General features: G+C 31.5%; 1 protein-coding gene across 2 annotated transcripts in view; it reads left to right on the top strand.

Annotated features, from left to right (window-relative positions):
• The window catches only part of LOC106684013 (phosphatidylcholine translocator ABCB4), a 52,314-nt gene extending 30,709 nt beyond the window's left edge, over positions 1-21,605 (top strand). Inside the window, exons 11-27 of one of the 2 annotated variants that reach the window (XM_014425831.3) lie at positions 139-363; positions 451-576; positions 660-863; positions 1,231-1,482; positions 1,552-1,667; positions 4,065-4,131; positions 4,206-4,346; positions 4,414-4,515; positions 8,181-8,342; positions 11,597-11,797; positions 11,886-11,986; positions 12,067-12,207; positions 15,163-15,319; positions 15,396-15,590; positions 18,459-18,662; positions 20,539-20,685; positions 20,763-21,602. In XM_014425831.3, the coding sequence (XP_014281317.1) occupies positions 139-363; positions 451-576; positions 660-863; positions 1,231-1,482; positions 1,552-1,667; positions 4,065-4,131; positions 4,206-4,346; positions 4,414-4,515; positions 8,181-8,342; positions 11,597-11,797; positions 11,886-11,986; positions 12,067-12,207; positions 15,163-15,319; positions 15,396-15,590; positions 18,459-18,662; positions 20,539-20,685; positions 20,763-20,948 (2,727 nt within the window). In that variant the 3' untranslated portion in view covers positions 20,949-21,602. Of the gene's footprint in view, positions 1-138; positions 364-450; positions 577-659; positions 864-1,230; positions 1,483-1,551; positions 1,668-4,064; positions 4,132-4,205; positions 4,347-4,413; positions 4,516-8,180; positions 8,343-11,596; positions 11,798-11,885; positions 11,987-12,066; positions 12,208-15,162; positions 15,320-15,395; positions 15,591-18,458; positions 18,663-20,538; positions 20,686-20,762 lie in introns of both variants that reach the window. The other variant, XM_024361883.2, reaches the window with a different exon arrangement.
• The last annotated feature ends 460 nt before the right edge of the window (positions 21,606-22,065 follow it).

Below are 22,065 nucleotides of genomic sequence, written 5' to 3'. Positions count from 1 at the left end.
ATGAATACTACCTTGGTGCTGCTAGGGTTAATAATAATAATTTTCTTCTTTGGTTTTACAACCGGGGGAGAGAGGGGGTAATATAATATATGTTCAAGCTTTACATTTAAGTGCTAATGGATTGATTTTTTTTTTTAGATTTTAACTGCACAAATTAATGCTATATACCATTCCATATACTTGCTAAGTGCTATTTCTGATCTCTATATGGCAACAGATTCAGCATACAGGATAATCAGATTCCTTGATAAAGAGTCTAGCTATAGCAAATCTATTGAACAAGGCATTGAGCCTGACATATTTAAGGCTGACATCTCCTTCAAAAATGTTAATTTCTCCTATCCAACAAACTTACAAACAAAGGTATATGTTCAACTTCAGTTGTAACTCTTAGGATTATTTATTTTAATTCAGTTAAGGAAATTTATATACCCACATTTCAAAATATAGGTCCTCCATGGTCTGACATTGGACATTGTGTTTGGTAAAGTCACAGCAGTTGTAGGAACTAGTGGTGCAGGAAAAAGTACAATCGTAAACCTAATCACACGCCTTCATGATGTCACTGCCGGGCAGGTCTGATTTTAAAAACATTTGGTACAAAAATCTAAAAGTAAAAATGAATTTTTCAAAACAATTAATTGTTACTTATTGGTTAGATCCTTATTGGAGGAGTGGATATAAAGAAACTTAATATCAGTTGGCTGAGGAATCAAATTGGTGTGGTCGGACAGGAACCTACGCTCTTTGATATTTCAATAGAAGAGAACATCAGATATGGAAAAACCGATGCAACATTAGACGAAATAATAGAAGCCGCAAAGCTTTCTTATGCTCACAATTTTATCAAGAAGTTACCTTTAGTAAGTTTTATGCTAATATCATCCAATAAAAATACAGAGAATTATTTTTTAATTCTTATAGGTCGACAAAAGCTGAAATGTGATGGTAAAAAAAAAAAATTAAATTCATAAAAAAGCCATTGGCTGTGTTAAGAAGTAGTGAAGATGCACAAATTGTGATTTCCTATATGAAATTATGAGGTTTAAAGTACATGAATATGGAACAGTGGTCCCGAAACGTTGTACCATGTCATGATATTTTAATAAAAATTTCATTAAACTGGAAGAAATTAATCTCAACAATTTTTTTTATGAATTGACTCACCAGATTTCCTATAGAGATAATCCACAAACAAAAATTATGTATATATAATATTTGTGTGCTTAGGGCTACAATTCAATTGTTGGAGAAAGGGGTATAAAACTGTCAGTAGGTCAGAAACAAAGGATTGCAATTGCAAGGGCAATCGTTAGAAAGAATAAACTGCTCCTTCTTGATGAAGCCACTTCTGCGCTAGATGTTCATTCAGAAGGAATTGTACAAGAAGCCCTCGATAATGCAATGCATGACAGGACAACCTTGATCATAGCTCATAGAATGTCAACTGTGAGGAAAGCTGATGTTATATATACTATGAAAGTAAGTGATTCCTTCAGTTCTTTTAATTTTTATGTTATAAGTAAATATTAATAATCAAATTTCATTTAGGAAGGGCACGTCATGGAAAAAGGCTCACACAGTGAACTGATGAAATTAAAAGGATATTATTACTCTTTAACTAAGATACAAGAACTTGAAGAAAAGGACAAAGATATTACATTAAAGTAAGATAACATATTTAAATCATCTTTAAATGGAAATTATGATGTCTGGTTCTCGTCCTTTTGGAATTTATTGTCTATTATTAGGGATAGAAATAGACTTCTTTGCTAACTTCCTTAAGATTTCAACTATTTTTTTCTCTCCAAAAACCCTAATCTACTGACCAATGTAAAATTTATTTATAGACAATCTGATATTTTGAACTTCATAGATATACCATAAACAATAATTTATGATTGGAGAAGTTTGTCGGGGGGTGTGGTCAGCAAAGAACAACATAAATAAACAAAACCATATTTATTTATTTTATGCCGACGTTTCGACCTGAGTTTCAGGTCTTCATCAGGGGTTATGGCGTAGAAGGTAGGCCTGCAACTGATGCAAGCCTACATAAGGCATACTAAGCAGTTGCAGGCCTACTTTCTACGCCATAACCCCTGATGAAGACCTGAAATTCAGGTCGAAACGTCGGCATAAAATAAATAAATATGGTTTTGTTTATTTATGTTTTTCTTTGCTGACGGCACCCCCCGACAAACTTCTCCAATCATTAATCTATGGTCAACTATCTACACCTCAATAATTTATGATCATTGTTTTTATTTAATTATATTCATTGTTCTTAGAGGACTTGGTCCTTGAATAAAGATTTTGTTTCTTTAAATTTTATTCCATATTTTTGTTTTGTTTTTCCCAAATATATAACAAGTTGTGATAAAATAAAAAATACTTAAAATTATTACACAATGATTTATTGTCATCATTAAGTATACAATATTATAATTTAACAAAGAAAGGGTTTGTCAAATTAATTTATTTTTAGGAGAAGTTGGAATTGCGGTAACAAAAAACATACAGTAAACTTATTCAGTGCATACATTACTTATTGTGATGATCATCATGCAGTTTTTGTTTTCTTCACAAAAACGCCTTGAAGACCACGCACATATCATAATTCTAATGCTTCCTCTTCTCCCATATGTCCCTCATGAGCTCTGCGTGTTTACATTTTCTCTCCTCAGACCGTGCAAGACACTTTCTGGAGGGATTTTTTCCCATAAGAACCTTCACTCCTTTGAGCATCCTTCTGTAATCATCTCTGTCTAAAAAATCCTAGTCCGTCAGCCCCACTTGTTCCATATCATCTCTGTCTTGCTTGAAATATCCTGTTGAATTTTTTTGACAGTGATTTGTTGAAAAATTCTATGGTTTAGCCTTTTAGGTTTCATCCTAATTATATGTTCATAAAACCTCAGCCTTCTGACCCTAACTTCAATCTCTAGGTCTGTTGTTTTCTTATAGATTTCTTCATTCAACCTCAACCTGTATCCTCTAGGTGTTCTCTTAGGTCCGTAGATCCTTCTGAGAATTCTTTTTTCTACTTTCAGAAGCCCCTCTAGGCTGGGAAGACACGAGGTTTCCGTTCCATAGAGTACCACTGGCTTGATGACTGTGTTATAACCTTATATCTTAGCTTTAATAGATATGCTCTTCTTCTTTCAAAAATTACTGGTGGCAAAGTTTAATTTCTCTATTTTGGCGACTCTTCCCTTAAACCCTGCTTTGTCTGACCCATTGCTGGATATTATTTCTCCCAGGTTCTTAAATCTCCGAGTCATTTTAATTGTTCCGTATATGGTTTTAACCGTGTTCTTCTTAAAACCCACGTCCGTGGTGTTCAGTTCCGTCTTCTTAAAAGATATTTGTAAGCCCGTTTTCAACGCTATTCCCGAGAGGGTGTTTATTTGGGCAATCGCCTCTTTTTCTGTTTCCGCTAAAAGGGCAAGGTCATCTAAGTATGTGAGGCATTTGATTTTGATGTTATTGTTCTTAGTCCCTAGGGTTGCACCTGAATAGCTGATTTTCCATAATATCATCAGCAGTATCATGCAGTTTAGTTTATAAAGGGAGTTCGAAAATAATATGGATAATAATATGTTGTTAATGTTTTAATAAAATTAAAATTTGGGCATAGGCTATTGATAAGTTTTCCAATATTATATGCTACTTCTAACTGTTATTTCATTGGCAAAACTAAATGTAATTTTAACTTTCATCTAACTGTTAATCCATTATTACATTGGTAAAACCAGAAACCTTCTTTAACATCTCATCACCAAACCTGAAAATTGTTGGTACAAATATTATATAAAATTTTAATTTTTTTTTTTTTTTGAATCATATTTTTATTGGATTCAATATTTTCATGTAGAGATTATCATATGAATCTAAATGAGATCACTTTGAAAAAAAGTTATAATTGCATTTATGCAAGAATGAAAGTTTTTTTAGTGAGAAGTAAACGATGAAACTTTAGGATGGACACTACATATTTTGTTTGTATTTTGTAAATGTTAAGTAAATATTTTGATTTTATGATTGTTATTTCCCCTATACAGCCACAGAAATATTTCTCAGGAGAAATTGATTGAAGAAAGAACATCATCTGTCGATGAATCTTTGGAGGTGACATATTTTTTATTTATTTATCATATAGCCATTATTGAACATGAGGTATTATTATTTTGTTCTCTTTCCAGTTTCCACAGATTGAAAAACTACAGTGGCTGAGTTTGAGAAACCTCAAAATGCTGGTCGTTTGGTTTCTAGCCATATTATTCACTATATCTACATCAACATTTCTTCCCTTTTTTTTTTACATATATACTCTATTTTGCCAGGTGATTGTTTTTTTGTGTTTTGTGTTTAAGTTTTTCACAGAGATTTTATACACCATTTTGTTTTTAGTCTTTCACATACACCAAAGATGAACTAAGTCGGATAGCCCTGTTTGATGCTGGCTACCTTTTTGGATTGGGTGCCATTATATCTTTCTCGGTAGTTTTATCTGTAAGTATGACTTGTCACATTATTCAAATAAATGCATAGTTTGATGGGATTTATTAACAATCAAATCTCTTAAAAATTAATAATTTTATTAAATCACTCCAATTACATGTATATTAATTTAATGTTTCACAAACACTACATCGAGTCCTAGGTTCAAACATCCCCTACTGGTCTTCTGTACTTTGTAGATGATTTGGACTTCTCTTCTTTCGACTGCATCCAGACTTTTCATAGTCAGAATTAAAATATTCACCAAAATACTCTCTGAAGTCATTTTAAACATTTGGTTCAACAGGATGTATTTGTTGTACTACTAAATCCCTTTTTCTTTCTGGGTTTCTTCTTCTTAGTATGAATATATTTCCTAATTTCTTCTTCCAAATTATTTTCTTCACAATCCACATTTTTTCATCAATGTTCTAATTATGGCAATCTCCATTGAATCTAGGGTATTCTTCATCTTCTGTAGTGTAAAAATCTTTAATAAAATGTTTCTTCATCTTTTGGTCAAGTTTTTCTATATTAACATCTAATATTTCTTCATCAACATCAACTGCATAGTCTTTGATATACACAGATCTGTCATGCCCTTCTTTAGTTGAATCTGGGAAAAGCATCATACTTTGTCACAACAATTTTTGTCTTAGACTACATTGACTACTTCTTCATTTGATGTTCATTGTTGATCTGGTATCACTTATTCTTACAGTGCAAGAGCCCTGTCTACATAACTCTCTTCCATGCCTCTTTCTTGGGAAAAGATGACTCTATTTTCCTTTTCAATTTTCTTGGTCCCCGCCCTTGAAGAATGGTCCCAAAACTGAAGGATTAAAATAAATTCCAATAAATCCCACCAAATCTCATTTACCCTATTTCGTAAACCTTCATCTTGGCCCACAGTATCTTTTAATAACACCCCACTTATTCCTGTTGAACAAATCCGTTACTTAGAACTACATCTGGACAAACGACTGACATGGAATCCTCATGCACGACTGAAAAGACAAATATTAAAAAAAATTTTCCTTTGTCACCAATAGTAGATCACCACATAATTTTGGAACAGTCAAAACATTCTTAAAGTTAGGGTTGTTTTTATCACCTTTGCAATATGTCTCCATTATAATTTTCCCTTGAAGAGTTTTATGATATTCCTTCCAACTTCCTTTGTTTCTTTAGTTCCTTCCTCAACCAGATATCTATTACCACAGGTAATTGTTCATAAGGCAAATTCTGTAGCCAAGGATACTCTATGGTGTCTTCTTGGTTGAGGCTTTTGTGTATCAGAGAGTCCATTTCCATTGTTCCATCTATTATTATCTTTGTTGTACCAGGATTCATTTTTTAAAGAGATAAAACAGACTTTTGGACTAAGGTTTGGCTTTCCATTTAATGTTTTTAATGCTAGTTCGCTTCTATTTATTGAGTTCTTCCTTTCAAAGGATAAAAGCATTTGTCTTGACTCAGTACACTTAATGTTTCTATTTGTGAAAATGGGGTTAACAATTGGATCATAGTAGAGTGGTAAGCCTTCAACGATATATATCACTGATTCTCTGTCTGTCAAAGATTTACCCAGTTGAGCTATCTCCTAGAACATTGAAACCTAGTGAGGTATTCTCATCCAATGTTTCAATAATATTTTTCTTAATTTTGGTAAGGTCAAACATTAATTCTAGCACTTTTTCCTCTAGAATGCCTTCAGACCTCTCTCTTAATTTTTTCCAAACTTTTTTTCATTCTTTTCACCTCTAATTGATGGCAATATAACATTACTAACTGTTAAAATAATAGTAGAGAATACCTCTTTAGTTTTCCAAGTCCAGGCTGCATCTTCTCCAGTCGGTGGATCTTTTCTATTATTTCTTCATATAAAGTTTATATGAATATTTATATTATAAACCTTTTGCTTCTAAAAATGCTTCGATTTTCATCAACCAAATGCCGTAATTTTTTGGTGCAAGCTTTCTAATGTTGAATACTGTGGCATCCATTGTCCTTTGTGTTTAATTTTGGCGATAATTCCTAAATAAAATCATAAAGCTCATGTATCTATTAACATATGTAAATAACTCTTGTCACTTAACCTTTTACACCTAAACCACGGTCTGCTACCAAACTGTTGTGGAATCAGGAAGGATTTTAAAAAAAAAAAAAAAGATAAAGAGAGTGATGCAAAAACAGACACCAACTGCCAGCTAAGCCGAACAAAGGAAAGCCTCCTGTCTATGCCAGAGAAGCAGTGTCTCCATCTCCTGTTTTATTTACAAATCAAATAATAAAGTTTATTTTCTATAAAATGAATATCTGACTGAGGGATTGACCAAAAGGACGTTGGAATGTGTTCAGACTGATCTTGCAAATTTAGTTTGGGTGGTAGTGTTAGGGCAGAGGTCTGTAAATGGAGAATGGCAATATTTGTGTTCACATGTGAGAACATTTGTGTTCCCTAAGCTTTTCATTGTTACTTAACGGCAGTTGTAATATTCTATTTCATATGTATGAAATAAATAGTTTAAGCTTTGGAAGCCTTGGTTGACTATGGAAATGTTCAGCAAAATTTACAAGCTACAAAACCAAATTCACTATTAAAGGGTTCATGAAAAATGTATAAAAGTCATTGTGCTAATTAAATTCATTTTATTGACTGTAATTCAGCTTCTGGCAAGTGATGATTTGAATAAATAGTTTCATTAATTGATAAACTACTAGAGCATTAAGATAAACTACTAAAGCATACTAGACCAGGGAAGGAAATAATAAAGATAACTACCTTTGAGTCAAACAAAAAAAAAGTCTTCTTTATTGAGTAAAATGAAATAAAACTTATATAAACAATTTAATGAATATTTATGTTCAAAAAGAAAATATTAGGTCAAATCATAAGTAACTTCCAAAGTAGCTAAGTAAAATCTATTATTCATATCTATCCGCAATGAGTTACGATGGCAACAAGTTTTTGTTTTCACTACATAGACGAGGCTTAATTTAATCTTTTTTCAACTGTATTGTGTAATACTGTAACTGTTTTTTTTCTAACCTCTGAAATGGAGGGTTTTTGGTCGAAAACTTACAGGTAGGCTGTCGAAAACTTCTTCCAGTCCAACCCAACCACATTTTACAAGGAAGGAATTGATAAACTGACAGAAAGATGGGAGACGGTTATAGATATTAGTGGTGAAAACATAATAAATTTTGTTATTTAATGGGAGCAAAATAAATGTAAAAACAGAAGTTACCTATGACTGGACCCAATAGAAATAAATTTTATGAAATCAAACATAAAATAGTATACTATGAAAATCATTAAATTTAGAATGACTATAAAATATAAATTACAAAAAGTTACCAGATACCTGAAGATCAGTGCAGTCCCATGTTCATCCAAATTGGTTGAAGAGGAAACTGTTTTTTATCTCCTCCAGAATAAATGAACGCTTCCTGTTGTAGTGATTTTTGCACTGTAATGTCGCACCTTATGTGGCTCCTTCACAAGTATAAAACAACAATTATTAATTTCAGTTGATAAAATAAGTTTGAAGCAAAAAATCAATACATTTTAATTTTCTATATGTCTTAGTAACTAGAATACTCAGTACCCTTCATCTATATAAATAATTTCTAAGTTTATACATAATGTTATGATATGAAACTTTACTTTCAAGGGTGTGATGTCAACAATTGCAACTCAACTATGGTTGAAAAAACTACAGGAAAAAGCTTTTAAGAAAATAGTTTCCATGGAGATGAGTTGGTTTGATAGGAGCAGAAACTCTCCTAATGAATGCCTTGAGGTATTGACAAATAGCCCACAGCTCATCGAATCAGTGAGTACTATGATAAAACAAAATAATGAGTTTATTTTATTTATATTGTAATATCCTCTTTTTAAGTAAATAGTATATTTTTATGTATAAAGGGTTTTTAATATGTTTTTATTTTATGTATCATTTCAATATTGTTCATTTGCTTTGTTAAACCAAAAAGAAAGCTAACCAATTTTGTTCAGTCAAACATGGAGTGGAAAGATCGTTATTCAAAACAAAGTAGATGGCGGCAGTGTGTCCTCCAAAAAGTCTGTTGAATAGCAGCCATATTGAGTAGACTCAAATATTTTAAAAACTTTATTTACAGAAGACTACACCACACACATGACTGACATGTAGCGAAAATGTAAGATTTCTAGATAATACCTACTTTTTAATTATTACACTTAAACTCATTAAAAAATTATGAATAATAAAGTAGATTCTCAAACTAAATATTGATTTAGGAAAAATAATTACAGACAGAAAATAAATAAAACCATAAATAGATAAATAAATAAAAATAATAAAATTCTTTGAATCGTTACATTATCAAAATGTTATAGAAAGTAAGTTTCATTATTTGTTCTGTAAAATAAAACGGTAGATGGCGAAGCTGCTCTGGCATGGGATAGCTTGGCGTCCCTTGGATCTAGAACAGTCTGTCATGGCGTCTATTGGTGAAAACACAATCTTCTTGTCTTTGTTTATAAAACCCTCCCTAAAGTCCACTACACAAAACCCTTTAACATACTGCTATCAACAAGAGCAACAAGAAAACAGTCAATTCAAGGAAAGCATCCTGGAAGAGGAAGTAACAAAGGCACAAATTACCAATGATAACCTTATTCTTCTAGAAACTTGAAAGTTAAAATTAACAAAACTATTATCACTCCAACTGTTCTTTGTGGATGTGAAATGTGGCCTCCTACGCTGAGAAAAAAAAAGAGCCTTAAGGTTTTTTAAAATACAATATTACATAAAATATTTGTATCAAATGATGATAATAATGTAAATAAGATAATAATCATAATAAGAATGACTTTATTAAGATATAATAATATAAGAATTTAGAAGGCTATACAACACTGCATTGAGGGAACTGCACTCGATAAATATAATTCAGGCTATAGAATTGCAGGAAATTAGATGTATAAGGTTATGGTTCTTAGTAACAAACAGATTCCTAAAATATTAACTCTGAACTGATGGGTAAACATCAGAGAGGTAACCTGAACGTTGATTGGAGGGTTGCGTTGTGTGATTTAGTAGATTTGGGTTCGGAGGAGCATTACTAGACAGATGTATGAAAGAATCGATTAGTGGTATCAGCATCGGATTTCAGGCATGGTTAATAACAGAAAAAAATTATGAAAAATTAGCAAGGACACAAATGTGACTTTCAAGAGTTGATACCAAGGGAACACAAGAGAAGTAGAGGAAGACCAATTACAGGATGGTGAGATGAGACAGTTCAAAGGTTAGGAGGCTATTTGGCTACAGGGGCTAGGAATAGGGTTCTATGGAGTAAAGTAATAAAGAACTTAAGTAAATTATTGTTGTTAATGTCATAATATATAATAATGTTAATAATTGTAAATAGTATTTGAGTTTTATTAGTTTTTAATTTAGTCACATTTATTTGTATTTATATTATTTTAATTGGATTTAGTTATTTGAAAAGAAAAATATGTAATTATATTTGTGTATTATAATGAGTAATACAGACAGTTGCTAAGGATTGATAATCGTCGCTAGGATGTTCCCTAGCAACGGGCCGACCATCTTTGTTTTTTTTGTAAAGTTCCGGCTAGTGGCCATGATAGTGTATAAGAAACCCTGTCTGCGTTTGGTTGTTTTATTAGACATTTTTTGAGTGTTTTAGTCACCATTACAGTCCGAAACCTGACCTTATCTGCGTTACCATTTAAATATAAATTTTTGTTAATTAGTCAGCTCGCCTAATACATTAATATGACTTTTTGATATTTGGACTATCGATGAGCCATTACACCAACTTTGGACCATTTCAGCAGTGTATTTAGCTACAGAGCTGTGACCTACACATCTCGGCAGCACTCTTCCTCTGACCTATCAGAGTGGAGCAACTTTTCGTCGAGCAGTATTTATTTTATATATTTAATTTTTTTTTTTCTAAATTAGTTTCTTTTCTTTTTCATAATTTATCTAACTCTTTTTTTATCTGAGAGGCCTTTTTATTTTTACTTGTATTCATTATTAGTCATCTTTTGCTTATTTTATTTTTATTTTTTAAAATGTTTAAATTGACAAAATAAATGTTTAATCTGAACCAGCTAGTTGTTTGTTCAAAAAGAATTTTAAAAAATCCTTCCAACAAAAGATGTAGTAAATTTGAGGCAGCTTTAACTATGGCTTATAATAATTTGTTCAAATACAATAAAAAAAAAATGTACTTTATTATCTTGTCATTTTAGAATCGTATTCTTGAAATCATTATTATTTCGTAATCATTTCGTAAAAAAAATATGTATATATATATACATATATATTTCCAAGTTTTTAGTTTTAAGGTTTTTCTGAAAAAGTAAAAAGTTATGTATAATTCAAATTTTTGTTAGAGACAGATTTGTTTAGTAGTTATAAAAAGAAATATCAATTTAGTCTCAACACTTTTTTGTTATCTTAACACTTCAACATTTCAGCCATTCGGCCATTTTCAAAGATCTATCAATAAAAAAACTTTTAAATACAATCTATTCATTATAAATTAATTTTATAAACATCATGAAAAATTACATTTCCTACCTTATTACACAGCCAAAACATAATTACAACCCATTTGTCTTTGTCAAATTATTTATCATTAATCAAAAATTTAGTTTGTAAAATGATTTTTTCAAAGTTTTGATTGGAAAATTGTTTGTATGACTCCAAAATGTGTATTGATTCAACTTTTAAAACTTTTTATTTTAATGGCAGTAACAATAAAATATGATATGTTAGTTTATTAGATGGCTTGTTCATCCATTGTTGATAGCACCTACTGTAACATCTTGAGAAGGCCATCAGAACAATACCTTAATTGTCATGACATCCTCCGAACACCATGATCTAATAATAAAAAAATTCATTTGGTATAAATGAAACAATATCTTGTTAATGTTGAATCCAACTACCATAAACTGCAAATGAGTACTTATATTTACTGCTTTACTATTCTGAATAAAATGAATAATTTTGTATTGAGTAAGACTGCTCTATGTTATACTGTTAGTATCAAAATAATTGCGCAGGTGACAGGAGATAAGGCAGCTCAAGTTGTCATCGCTATGCTTTCTTTGCTATTCTCTTTAGGCTATTCCTTCTTCGTCAGTACAAGTATAACACTGATGAATTTACCCCTTTTCCTAATCTTCATAATCATGAACTGTTTGAGAATGAAGTCAAGAGATTCTGATACTCTGTCGGCCTCCCTCACAACCAGGTCGACCAAGGTAAAAATATGAATAATTATAATTTTGTTTGTAATTTAAGAAACTTAAATATCTATAGTGATTAAATTGAAAAATATCTTTCCTTTAGGTAGCATCTGAATATGTTCAAAATGTCAAAACAATCCAAATGCTTAATTGTCAAAAATACATTTTAAACCACTATGAGGATATGCTAGTATGTTCTAAGAAGTGAGGTTGCTTTTTTTTTTTGTTTTGTTATGTTTAAAATTCCAAAATTTGTATTAATTAATATAAAAAAAATTATTTAGGGAAGCAATTGTCAGCATTGCTTGGTATGCAGCTGTTTATGGTTTCTCTAAGACATTAATACAATGGTCAATGGCCACATTATTTATTTATGGAGTCAATTTTATGGTGAATGATAATATTAAAGGAACATTACTGATAGGGTAAGAATAAATATGAATAATAATTGTTTAAAAATAGAAAAAAACCTTCCTGTCCAATTAATTATTATTATTGGTTTGTCACTACTACTCAGTGACCATTTGCCTCCTCTATCAAATTCTTTCAAACATATCTGTCCTTGGCAGCCACCATTCCATCCTGAATGCCAAGCATAAATTAATTAAGTTCATGAATTATTTTCCATCTTATCAGATCATCAAAGCTTTGGCTTTACTCTCCATCTTTGCTTGAGGAGCTTCCCTGTCATATCCTCAGCTCCTATTGGAGTCACATGACCATCACAAGATATCCTTCCCATGTATAGAACTTTTACAACAATGAAAATTCTATAGTAGTAGTTCCTAACCGTATATATTTGAAGATCTCTGAGCCAGACACTGAAACATGTGCAGATCACGCTCCCCTTGGAGCTAAGGGGAGTTCCCTAAAAGTTTTGAAAATGATATTGCTAAAAAGTGCATTTACTTGTAAAAAAATTTCAACTAACTCTCGAATATCAGGAAAGAAAAACAATAAAACATTTTTAACTATATGTTCTCCCAAAAATTTATTGCGGGATCCCCAGCAGCCCATCCTTAGTTATTATTATTCCAGATCTCTAGGATCTAGGTCCCAGAACTGTAGAGGATTATTGGACAAATGAGGGTCTTATAAAAAGGTTTTTTTATTGCTATGGTGAGATGATTGTTTACAAGGTGTTTATGAAGACCAAAGTAACCTCTGTTTATTAAAATTATCTTCTTTGACCTTTTCAAGTATATTGTCCTTTGTTTTAACAGAACCCAGATATGTAAACTGGCCTACTTTTTCAAACTGATTTGAATTAACTTTCTTTTCTTCTCCTTTTACAATTGCTTTCACAGATTCCAAACATTTTATTTTTGTGCTAGTTACTTCTGGTTCTAGTCCTCAGAATATTTAGGATAGTATATCTAATGGGATAACATGAGTATATCAGTCCTCTTATATTTAGATGGGTACTTGATGACGCACTGAATAGAGCAAAACAAAAAAGGAGATCCTGTCAGCTGGGATATAGATACTTAACATCTGTGCTTTTCTGTATGTCATGTTAAAAGTAACATTGAAAGAAGAAGACCTCAGGAAACCATGGGAGTAAGGTATCAGGGAGACCTTTGACAAAAGAGGATTTGACTGCAGAGGAAAATGAATTTAATTCAGGATCTGAATTTAAGGATTCAGTTCTACAAGCAGGTACCTCACATTGCCCAGCAGTAGAAAAGGATAGAATTAAGAAAAAGAGAATAGGGAAATATCTGTTGGAAGAGAATATTGGAAAACATCTTGTATAATGACACTAGTGAAGTGTTACTTCTGCTTTTGATAGATATGGTTGTTGATGCATAGGCTGTTGTAATCAAGAGTATTAAGATATCATCTTAACAGCCTCGTGTCAAAAGCAGCGATGGTTGGAATACAACATGGGCGAGTTAAAATTTATTTCATGGTGGACCAAATGATTGAACATAGCCTTCCCACTCTAGCTAGAATAGGCTGGTAACTCGAAGGATATGGATGGATTGGAAAATTATAGTTTTATTACAGGTTAATGGCAGCTCTTCTTATATTCAAAAGGGAGATATTATATCTTAAAAGACTTTGAGGATCTCATGTCCTAAAATTTGAGTAACTCTTCCAGAAAATTGTACTGCTACTTCATGATTTTTTTTATTTGTTTATGGTTATAATGTTGATTTATTCTTTATCTTAGGGTTTGAGGTCAACATATGTGGTTTTTTAAAAATTAATTTCAGGTGCTTCACTTATTATCGCAGTCTCCTAATAGTTGAAAAGGCAGGAAAAATAGTTTTCTATATGGTGGAAATTTTAACTTCCATTCAGTTAAAAATTACAATTTTTATGCGATGTTTACATTAGGACCTGTCCGTTTCTTACTTCAGGTATCCCGAGTGTATGTTTAAATGTTAAATTAAAATTATTGTGGAAAAGGGGGGGTGAAAATTGTGAGACTTTTCTGGCTATTAATGAACATGCTTATATTTCTTTTAAGACCAAATATTATTCCCTTGAGGGGCAGATTGTGTTAGTTTGTTAATTGAATAATTATTTTGATTATATAAGATGATTACAGAACATGGTTCTCATAGGAATTGTGAAAATTATATGCTTATCTGGTGAGTGATGTCTTCTTCACTCTCCTCTTCCAGGTTCAGCTGTTGGCGAAATTGTGAACACCATGAAATCTTCGCCTGGTGTATGGAAGACATATGTCTGTCTCGATTGGCGGCTGGCCAGCATGTCCTGAACTCTGGCGTGATGGTAGGGGCCGGCCAAGTCCTAGCTTGCATGGTGCATAGGCTGGGGCGGCATTGCAGTCGGGTCTTCCGGTGTCCGCGGCAAGGGGGGTATCAGAAAATGAGACTCCCAGCCCTGACTTTATATAAATTCAAAAAAGAGCCGAAAAATTCGGATTAATGAAATCCGACTCTTGGTATGAGTATGTCTTCATTGTTGAAATAGGCCAGCTGTTTTGGAGTGAAGAGTTTTCCATCTGTGTGCTTCCCAGTAAAGGAATTGTGTTTCTCTACTGCTATTCTTTCATTTTGTCTTTTTTTCTTTTGTGAAGGTGATTCTTCTTACTTGTCCTTACACAAAATTCATCTACTGCATTTCAGATTATTTTTTTGACCATCCATTTAGAGGCCTTTTTTTTTTTTTATTTCTGGGATTCATTATCAAATCAGAGTGACCAGGATTCTCTTTCAGGTATATCTGCCACTTGTCTACAGTACTAACCATTAATTTAGAAATTACTTTTTTGTCATACTATGCTCCTTGTATTGCCCATTTTTTAAAATTATATAGGCCATGGTTTAGGATGCTTACCCCTTATTTTATATATTAATTAGAATTTAATTAATATGATAAAACCTGAATATTATGCCTTTATCTAGTGTTGTAAGTTCACTAAGTTTGGCATCTATGTTGATTGGACCTGCCTTGGCCTTGACGAGTCAGTATCCCGCAGCCAGGCAGGCGATGAAGCAACTCTATAGAATTGCTTATGCTAAAACATCTCTCAATACATTGACAGATCAAAAAGCAAAACCAGTAAGTTTGATTAAATATGAGTTATCCTAGTATTCGTTCCTTCTGGGCAAATATTATAAATTTATATAAATTTCAGAAAATTTATGGAAACATTGTCTTTCAAGATGTGATGTTCTCTTATCCAACCAGGGAAAAAGTACAAGTTCTCAAGAAGCTGAATCTGAAGATTGAAGCAGGAACAACGGTAGCTCTTGTAGGAGACTCTGGCTGCGGTAAAACAACTATCATCTCACTTCTAGAGAGGTTCTATCTTCCTACTAAAGGGAAAATAGTGAGTCTAGGTTTAGTCATTTTAAACAATTTTTTTTTTCTAATTTCAATATTTTAGTAAATATACATTCGATATAAAAAAGTAATATCTCCAAAAAATCTTTGTAAATATTGTGTTAAAAAAATTTCTCAATACACGAAGATGTCAGGAGACCATTATTAAGATTCTGTATTCTAGGATTTCCAATAAATTTAAATTAAATTGGTGGGTCCCAATTCATAGTAACCTGTGGCCCATTAAGCCAGGAACTGAACCATCCAGTAGTTCAAGAGCACAAGAGGAGAAAAAGGCAGTTAATTAATAGTCAAAATTGATGAGTCTGCCAATTATAGGTAGGGGGAATTAAAATGGTGGCTGTTTCTAAACAAGAAAAAAAAATTTAATTGTCATCTGAAGCTTTATATTTTTTAAACTACCAACAATACTAGAAAGCCTAAAATAACATCATTTAAACAAGAGTAAATTTGCTACAACATGAGCCCTAATAGAGCTACTTACGTTCAATAGTCCCCGAGATATAGCTTTTTGAATTTTAACAATTCATAAAGAATGCACTGAAAAATCAGTAGTTAATCAATTTATTTTGAGAAATATATTGTAATATGCTCTTTTTGAGTAAATAGTATATTTTGATGTATAAAGGTAACAAGAATCATCAAAAGAAGATTGTGAAATTGGTTAGTTTTGTTATACCTAAATTTAAACACATGTGTAAAAGATATATTAATTTAATTAAGTGTTAATAGTAAAAGTGTCTGTTTCTGATTGCCTAGAAACCCACCCTGAGATTAAGAGTCTTTTATATTATAAAATTTAAATAAAATTCTATTATCTATTTCATATTAAAGTTTTTAATTTGAACCCAAGCTATCTTGTAGGTATAAGAAATTGAGTTAAAAAATCTAAAATTTCAATTTATTTTATTTTAATAATTTTTAAATGATTACAATATATCTCAAAAACTATTCAATGGATAGATGTCGTTTATCACTCAAATTAAAGCTAGTTTAATGTACTATAAAGTAGTTTATAATGTTTATCATTGTATAAGTAGTGGTATCGAAGGGTTCGGCAGCATACCATCAAATGTGGATAAATAAGTTTGTCCTCGTTTATAGAATATTTTTTAAAGTCACAGCTGAGGGTTGGAAGTGGATGGCAGGAAACTAGGGTCAGGTTATCCTATAAAAGAAATGCACTGGGGTCTTGTAAGAAATTTTTTGGTAAAATTAAATGAAATTAAGATCTCATTTACTGTTTGAAAACTGTGAGTGATGGTTGTAGAAAAATGAGGTCACATTTGAGAGAAAACATTGGATTATTGAGAAAACATTTGTCATAGGTTCTAGAAAACCTCACAATGTATAGATTTATAATTTTAGTGATATTTTATGCCTGCAGTAAATTAAATTCAAAAAATGTTAACTGTTTTCATGACAAAAACACACACATTAGAAGTTGGACAATAAAATATGAGAATTATTAAAAGTATAGAAAAAAATAATTAATATGAATAATTTAAAGAAAATATTATTGTTTTGATAATAAATGACTATGCGTGTATTTTATATGTAAATTTTATGATTTATTGGATAAGTTTAATTTTCTATGAAATATAGGTTTATTAAGGGTAAGGATAAGGCAGGGTATGGCACGTGGCTACTAACTCCTGAGTTTGAATCTGGCTAGGCAGAAAATTGTTGTTTTGGTACACTGTATCCATAAGTCTACTCCTGAGGGTTCTGGACCCCTCCTGGGGTCCACCCAGCCTCCTAAACTGGGTACCCTTTATTGGGTAAAAATCAGGCAGTAGAGCCTAATCACCTCCTCGCACAACCATTGTTCTAGTAACAGTACTTCCTAACAAAGTACTGAACCCCTGACCCTTTATGGGTTGTAGCGGTACAGCTTTTAATTTAATAGAGTAATTAGGTTGTACATTGTTTTTTTTTTTTAATTTTGATGGTTAATGATCATTTTCTACGTATTTCATTTTGCTAAATCTTCCCATATTTTCTCATTATACTGTTATTTTTCTTTCATCTACATTTCAACGATCTTCCCCATCTTCAGGATTGATACATCTTAATAGTACACTTAACCCTAATCCATATAAAATATTTTGTCATGATTTAGTTAAATTATACTTTACACTAATGTTTTTGTTTTTTTTTGTTTTTTTCTAAATTATACCAATGTGGTGTGATCTAAGTTATTAAGATGTCATTCAGAAGATGAGGGAAGAACCCTGAAACATACATGAAAGAAAAATAGGTGCGTAGTGAGAAAGTATAGGAAGGATTTCACAAAATAAAAGTTATACATAGAAAATTTTTATTAGATATATTAATTAGCATTTTGATAAATAACATTTATTTGATCTTTTATATCATATAAACATTTTATAATTAAAAATTTAAATATCTGAATAAGTGTTATTTTGATATAAAGTTTTCCGAAAGACATTGTTTTGTATTTTTGACTGACTCACTATCAATGACCCCAGGTCACAAAATGATCTTGTTATGGGTTGACAATCTCTGTGAAATGGGTAACACAACAAGAAGACAAAGGGGAACTGCTCCAAATGTAAGAATGCCTCAAAACTTGGTCACTGTCCGTGTGTCTATTGAACAATCACCAAGGCGCTCAGCTTGGAAATAAGCAGCAGCTCAAGGAATGTTGAGTCGCACCATTTGAACCTAAAATACATTGATACAAAATTGGCAACCCATAAAGATCATTTGCAGTATAAAAAAAATTGTTGGCTTACTAGCATACACTTGTATTAAGAGTAAGAGATTATACTATTCCTCATATTTTAAAATCATGACTTTTCCCTAAACATTTTATAACTTTATTTTTTAGTTGATAGACGGTCACAACATCGATGATATAAATTTAACATATTTGAGAAGCCAAATGGGTCTCGTTTTACAAGAGCCAGTTTTATTTGATATGACAATAAAGGAAAATATCCTTTATGGTTTAGAAGAAAAAGCTACAATGCATGATATAATAGAGGCTGCAAAATTAGTAAATATTCACAATTTCATAAAAAAGCTTCCACAGGTATGTTGAATTTTATTTTATTTTTTTCCCCTCTATCCACCAATACTAACATACAGCTTATTCCAATTTTGGAGATACACTGTTTGAAATAAATTCAAGTTTATTTACTTAATAATTCTTATTAGTATAAGACTTGAGGAATGCTTTTATTTATGGGAACAATAAAATATATTTATATTATGATGCAGCCCAGGATGTGCTTCCTACTTTATATGCTGGAGCTGCATCTTGGTTACTACTGCGTACAGCATTATCCTCAATCTTTCCCCTCTATTATCCAAATAAAGTGGACATTCCTGGTTACTAAAACAAAGACCCAATGCTGTTCTATCTTTGCCGGCTGCTACACTGCTATCACACTACAAAAATACCATTCTTTTTCTAGTCATAATCCTTGGCTATACGCCTATATATCCTTGGCTATATCTACAAAACACCATCTGCCTAACCCTTTTCCTAAACTTTGGAGACAGAGATAGAAATCTAGGAAATCCCTTATATCCAGTGTCCATCCTCTTCCTGAAATCCTATCGATCTCCATGATATACCTCCTAACCATTGAGTGTACATCCACCACCCACATCTTTAGGAATGGTTAACATTTCATCTCTTTCTAGGTCAAATGATGTGACTTTATTTATTTTATTACTTTATTTAATAATAGTAATAATAAATGCTTGAATGCCAATACCATCAATCACTGTCTAGTGACGCCCGTCTAAACCCAAATATATGAGATCAATCTTAACGCAATCTCACCTATGCTTTGGTCGACCCTTTGGACACCAACTCCTCAGTTCAATGTTTAATAACATTTTTGGCATATCCTGAATTATGTTTAACGGGAATAATTTTATCAATTCAGAGTATTGTAGTCTTCTAAATTGTCTGGTTAACTCATCATTTTTAGGTAAAAAAAAAAAAAAATTGCCACATTTGAATAACTATGAATTGAATGTACTGTTGTAGTATGTTTTTTGTTTACATTATTATCCCTAATTACTGAAAATAAAGAAGTGGGTGGTAAAAGTTCTTCATGAAACAGGCAACTTTTTGAACTCATCTGTTACATATCTTTATAGATTCCAAATCCCTGTGTGAGCGATGCCGCCATTGGGCTATTTCTTGAAAGGTTGATCAAGCAAATTGGGCTCTAAATCAAAAGATTTTGTGGATATTATTTTTTTTGTTTGGATAAACTGCCTATTATACGCTGGTGGATTAAATCACCTTAATTGGCATAACTTAAATAACTTTTAATTAAGGTTACAATTAGTATGATATAATATAAAACTTGACGTGACTAGAGTTATCTTCAATATTTCAATGATACTGAACCAAAAAGTTACTAGTTCTTTTGATCTTGATTGACTGGCAATCTTGATTATAATGGTATAAAATTAACTCAACTCAAAAATAAAAAATAAAATTGATGATATCAGATAAGTCTATAAAAGAAAAGAAATGAGGTCTTAAAAATAATTCTACTAGGAATCCTGTTCAAGAAATTATAAGACTGTATCGAATGTTTGTTGATATGTCTTTTGTAATTTCAATTCATCTCTAGCTTTATAAAGCTAAAAACTAAAAAATATCGCAATATTTCGATACATATGGCTTTGGAAAAACTGAAAATTACTTCATTCTTTTCACTCACACAAAATCATGTTATATCTCATTAAAATGTTAATAAAAATGATCAGATTTTTAGATTGATGAGATGAGAGAAAAACTGACATAAAGCAATGCTTGGATGATTTAACTTGGCTACTAACTATTGGAGGCTACAAAAATGAATGAATGCTGAAGAACATCATGAGTTATTAGACTGTCCTAATAATTAATATCTTTTCATACATCTCAATTAATGTTTTAGGCTTACGACACAATGGTTGGAGAAAGGGGTTCGAAGTTATCAGGAGGACAGAAGCAGAGAATTGCAATTGCTAGAGCTGTCCTGAGGAATCCAAAGATATTACTTTTGGATGAAGCTACTTCTTCACTGGATTCAGAAAATGAGAAGGTACATTTCAACCAAACCAAAAACCATTAATTTAATTTAGGTGTTCCTGTATATATTACTTAGTTTTAATTTTACAGGTTGTACAGGAAGCTTTGGAAAATGCTTCGAACGGTAGGACAAATATTGTGATAGCACACCGACTTTCGACAATTCGTAAAGCAGACAAGATAGTAGTTCTCCAGGATGGTGCAGTGATAGAAGAAGGGAATCATGAACAGTTGATGGAAAAGAGAGGCTACTATTTCAAACTAATTAGTAGATAATCTGTCATCTGTGTCATATTATTGGTTATGATATGTTTAAAACAACTAGACCAACCCTCATTTTATATGTTCTTCCTCAGTTAAAAACAATTTTTTATGATACATTTTTATTATTCTACCTTATATGTAAAATAAAATATTACACTGTGATCATAAATAAAATAAAATATTATATAGTGATTATATGTAAAATAAAATATTACACGGTGATCATAAGTAAAATAAAATATTACATAGTGATTATATGTAAAATAAAATATTACATGATGTCACTAAAACAGTTTTATATAAAAGAGAGAAATTGATTGACTGAAAAATATATTAAGAATACAATAAGCTAGTATCTGATGTGTTTGTAAGTTCAATTACAAAATTCATATCAGAGTCATTAAATAAATAACAAAATAAAGAGAGAGATTTTACTTCTTATGGTCAATTTCTTTCCATCATATTTTAAATGTTCCAAAAATGGTTTTGTTCCTTTTTTGACCTGAATCTGTCCTCTCCAACCTGAAATTTCATCTAATTCTTCACCAAATACCATAGCCAAATCTCTTTGATTAATGTTCCCATTTTGTTGAAATTTTGCACCAACACTATAGTGACATTTATGGGAGAAAATTGCTGAAATGCATCAAGATATAGCAACATTATGCAAGTCCATATTATGTCATTTTATTACTCATTAACATGTTTAAATAATTTCGAGGTGTTATAAATATCAAATTGTTGTACATTTATCAATAAAAGTAATTCATATCAACTTCCTAGACGAGTTCATATAAATATTCTAGTAGAACACCTCTAAATGACAAGATTAACTAGGAGTATATGTTCACCATTCGAGATGAGGCATCAGGTCTTTTCTGAGTTCCTTTGGGACGTGGCTGACTGACTATTTAGTATTGTTAGAGTTTTTGCTCTAATAACCTTCCAAACTCCTTTTCAACAAGTTTTGAGGACTGGTTCCCCTCATACTTGTTACCCTATAAGGTTTGGTAACTGATGCCCTTGATCCTATTCTTTATTATGTAAGAGTTATAGCAAACTTTTATTTCTTCTATTATTATGAATGTGCAGACCCAGCTAGGGGCAAAGGGGAACAGCTATCCCTCCC

This window comes from Halyomorpha halys, unplaced genomic scaffold, assembly GCF_000696795.3.
Source record: "Halyomorpha halys isolate HHAL.00 unplaced genomic scaffold, Hhal_1.1 Scaffold534.1, whole genome shotgun sequence".
Taxonomy (NCBI): domain Eukaryota; kingdom Metazoa; phylum Arthropoda; class Insecta; order Hemiptera; family Pentatomidae; genus Halyomorpha; species Halyomorpha halys.
The sequence above is the reverse complement of the archived record's forward strand: the minus strand, read 5'-3'. Positions and strand labels throughout refer to the sequence as shown.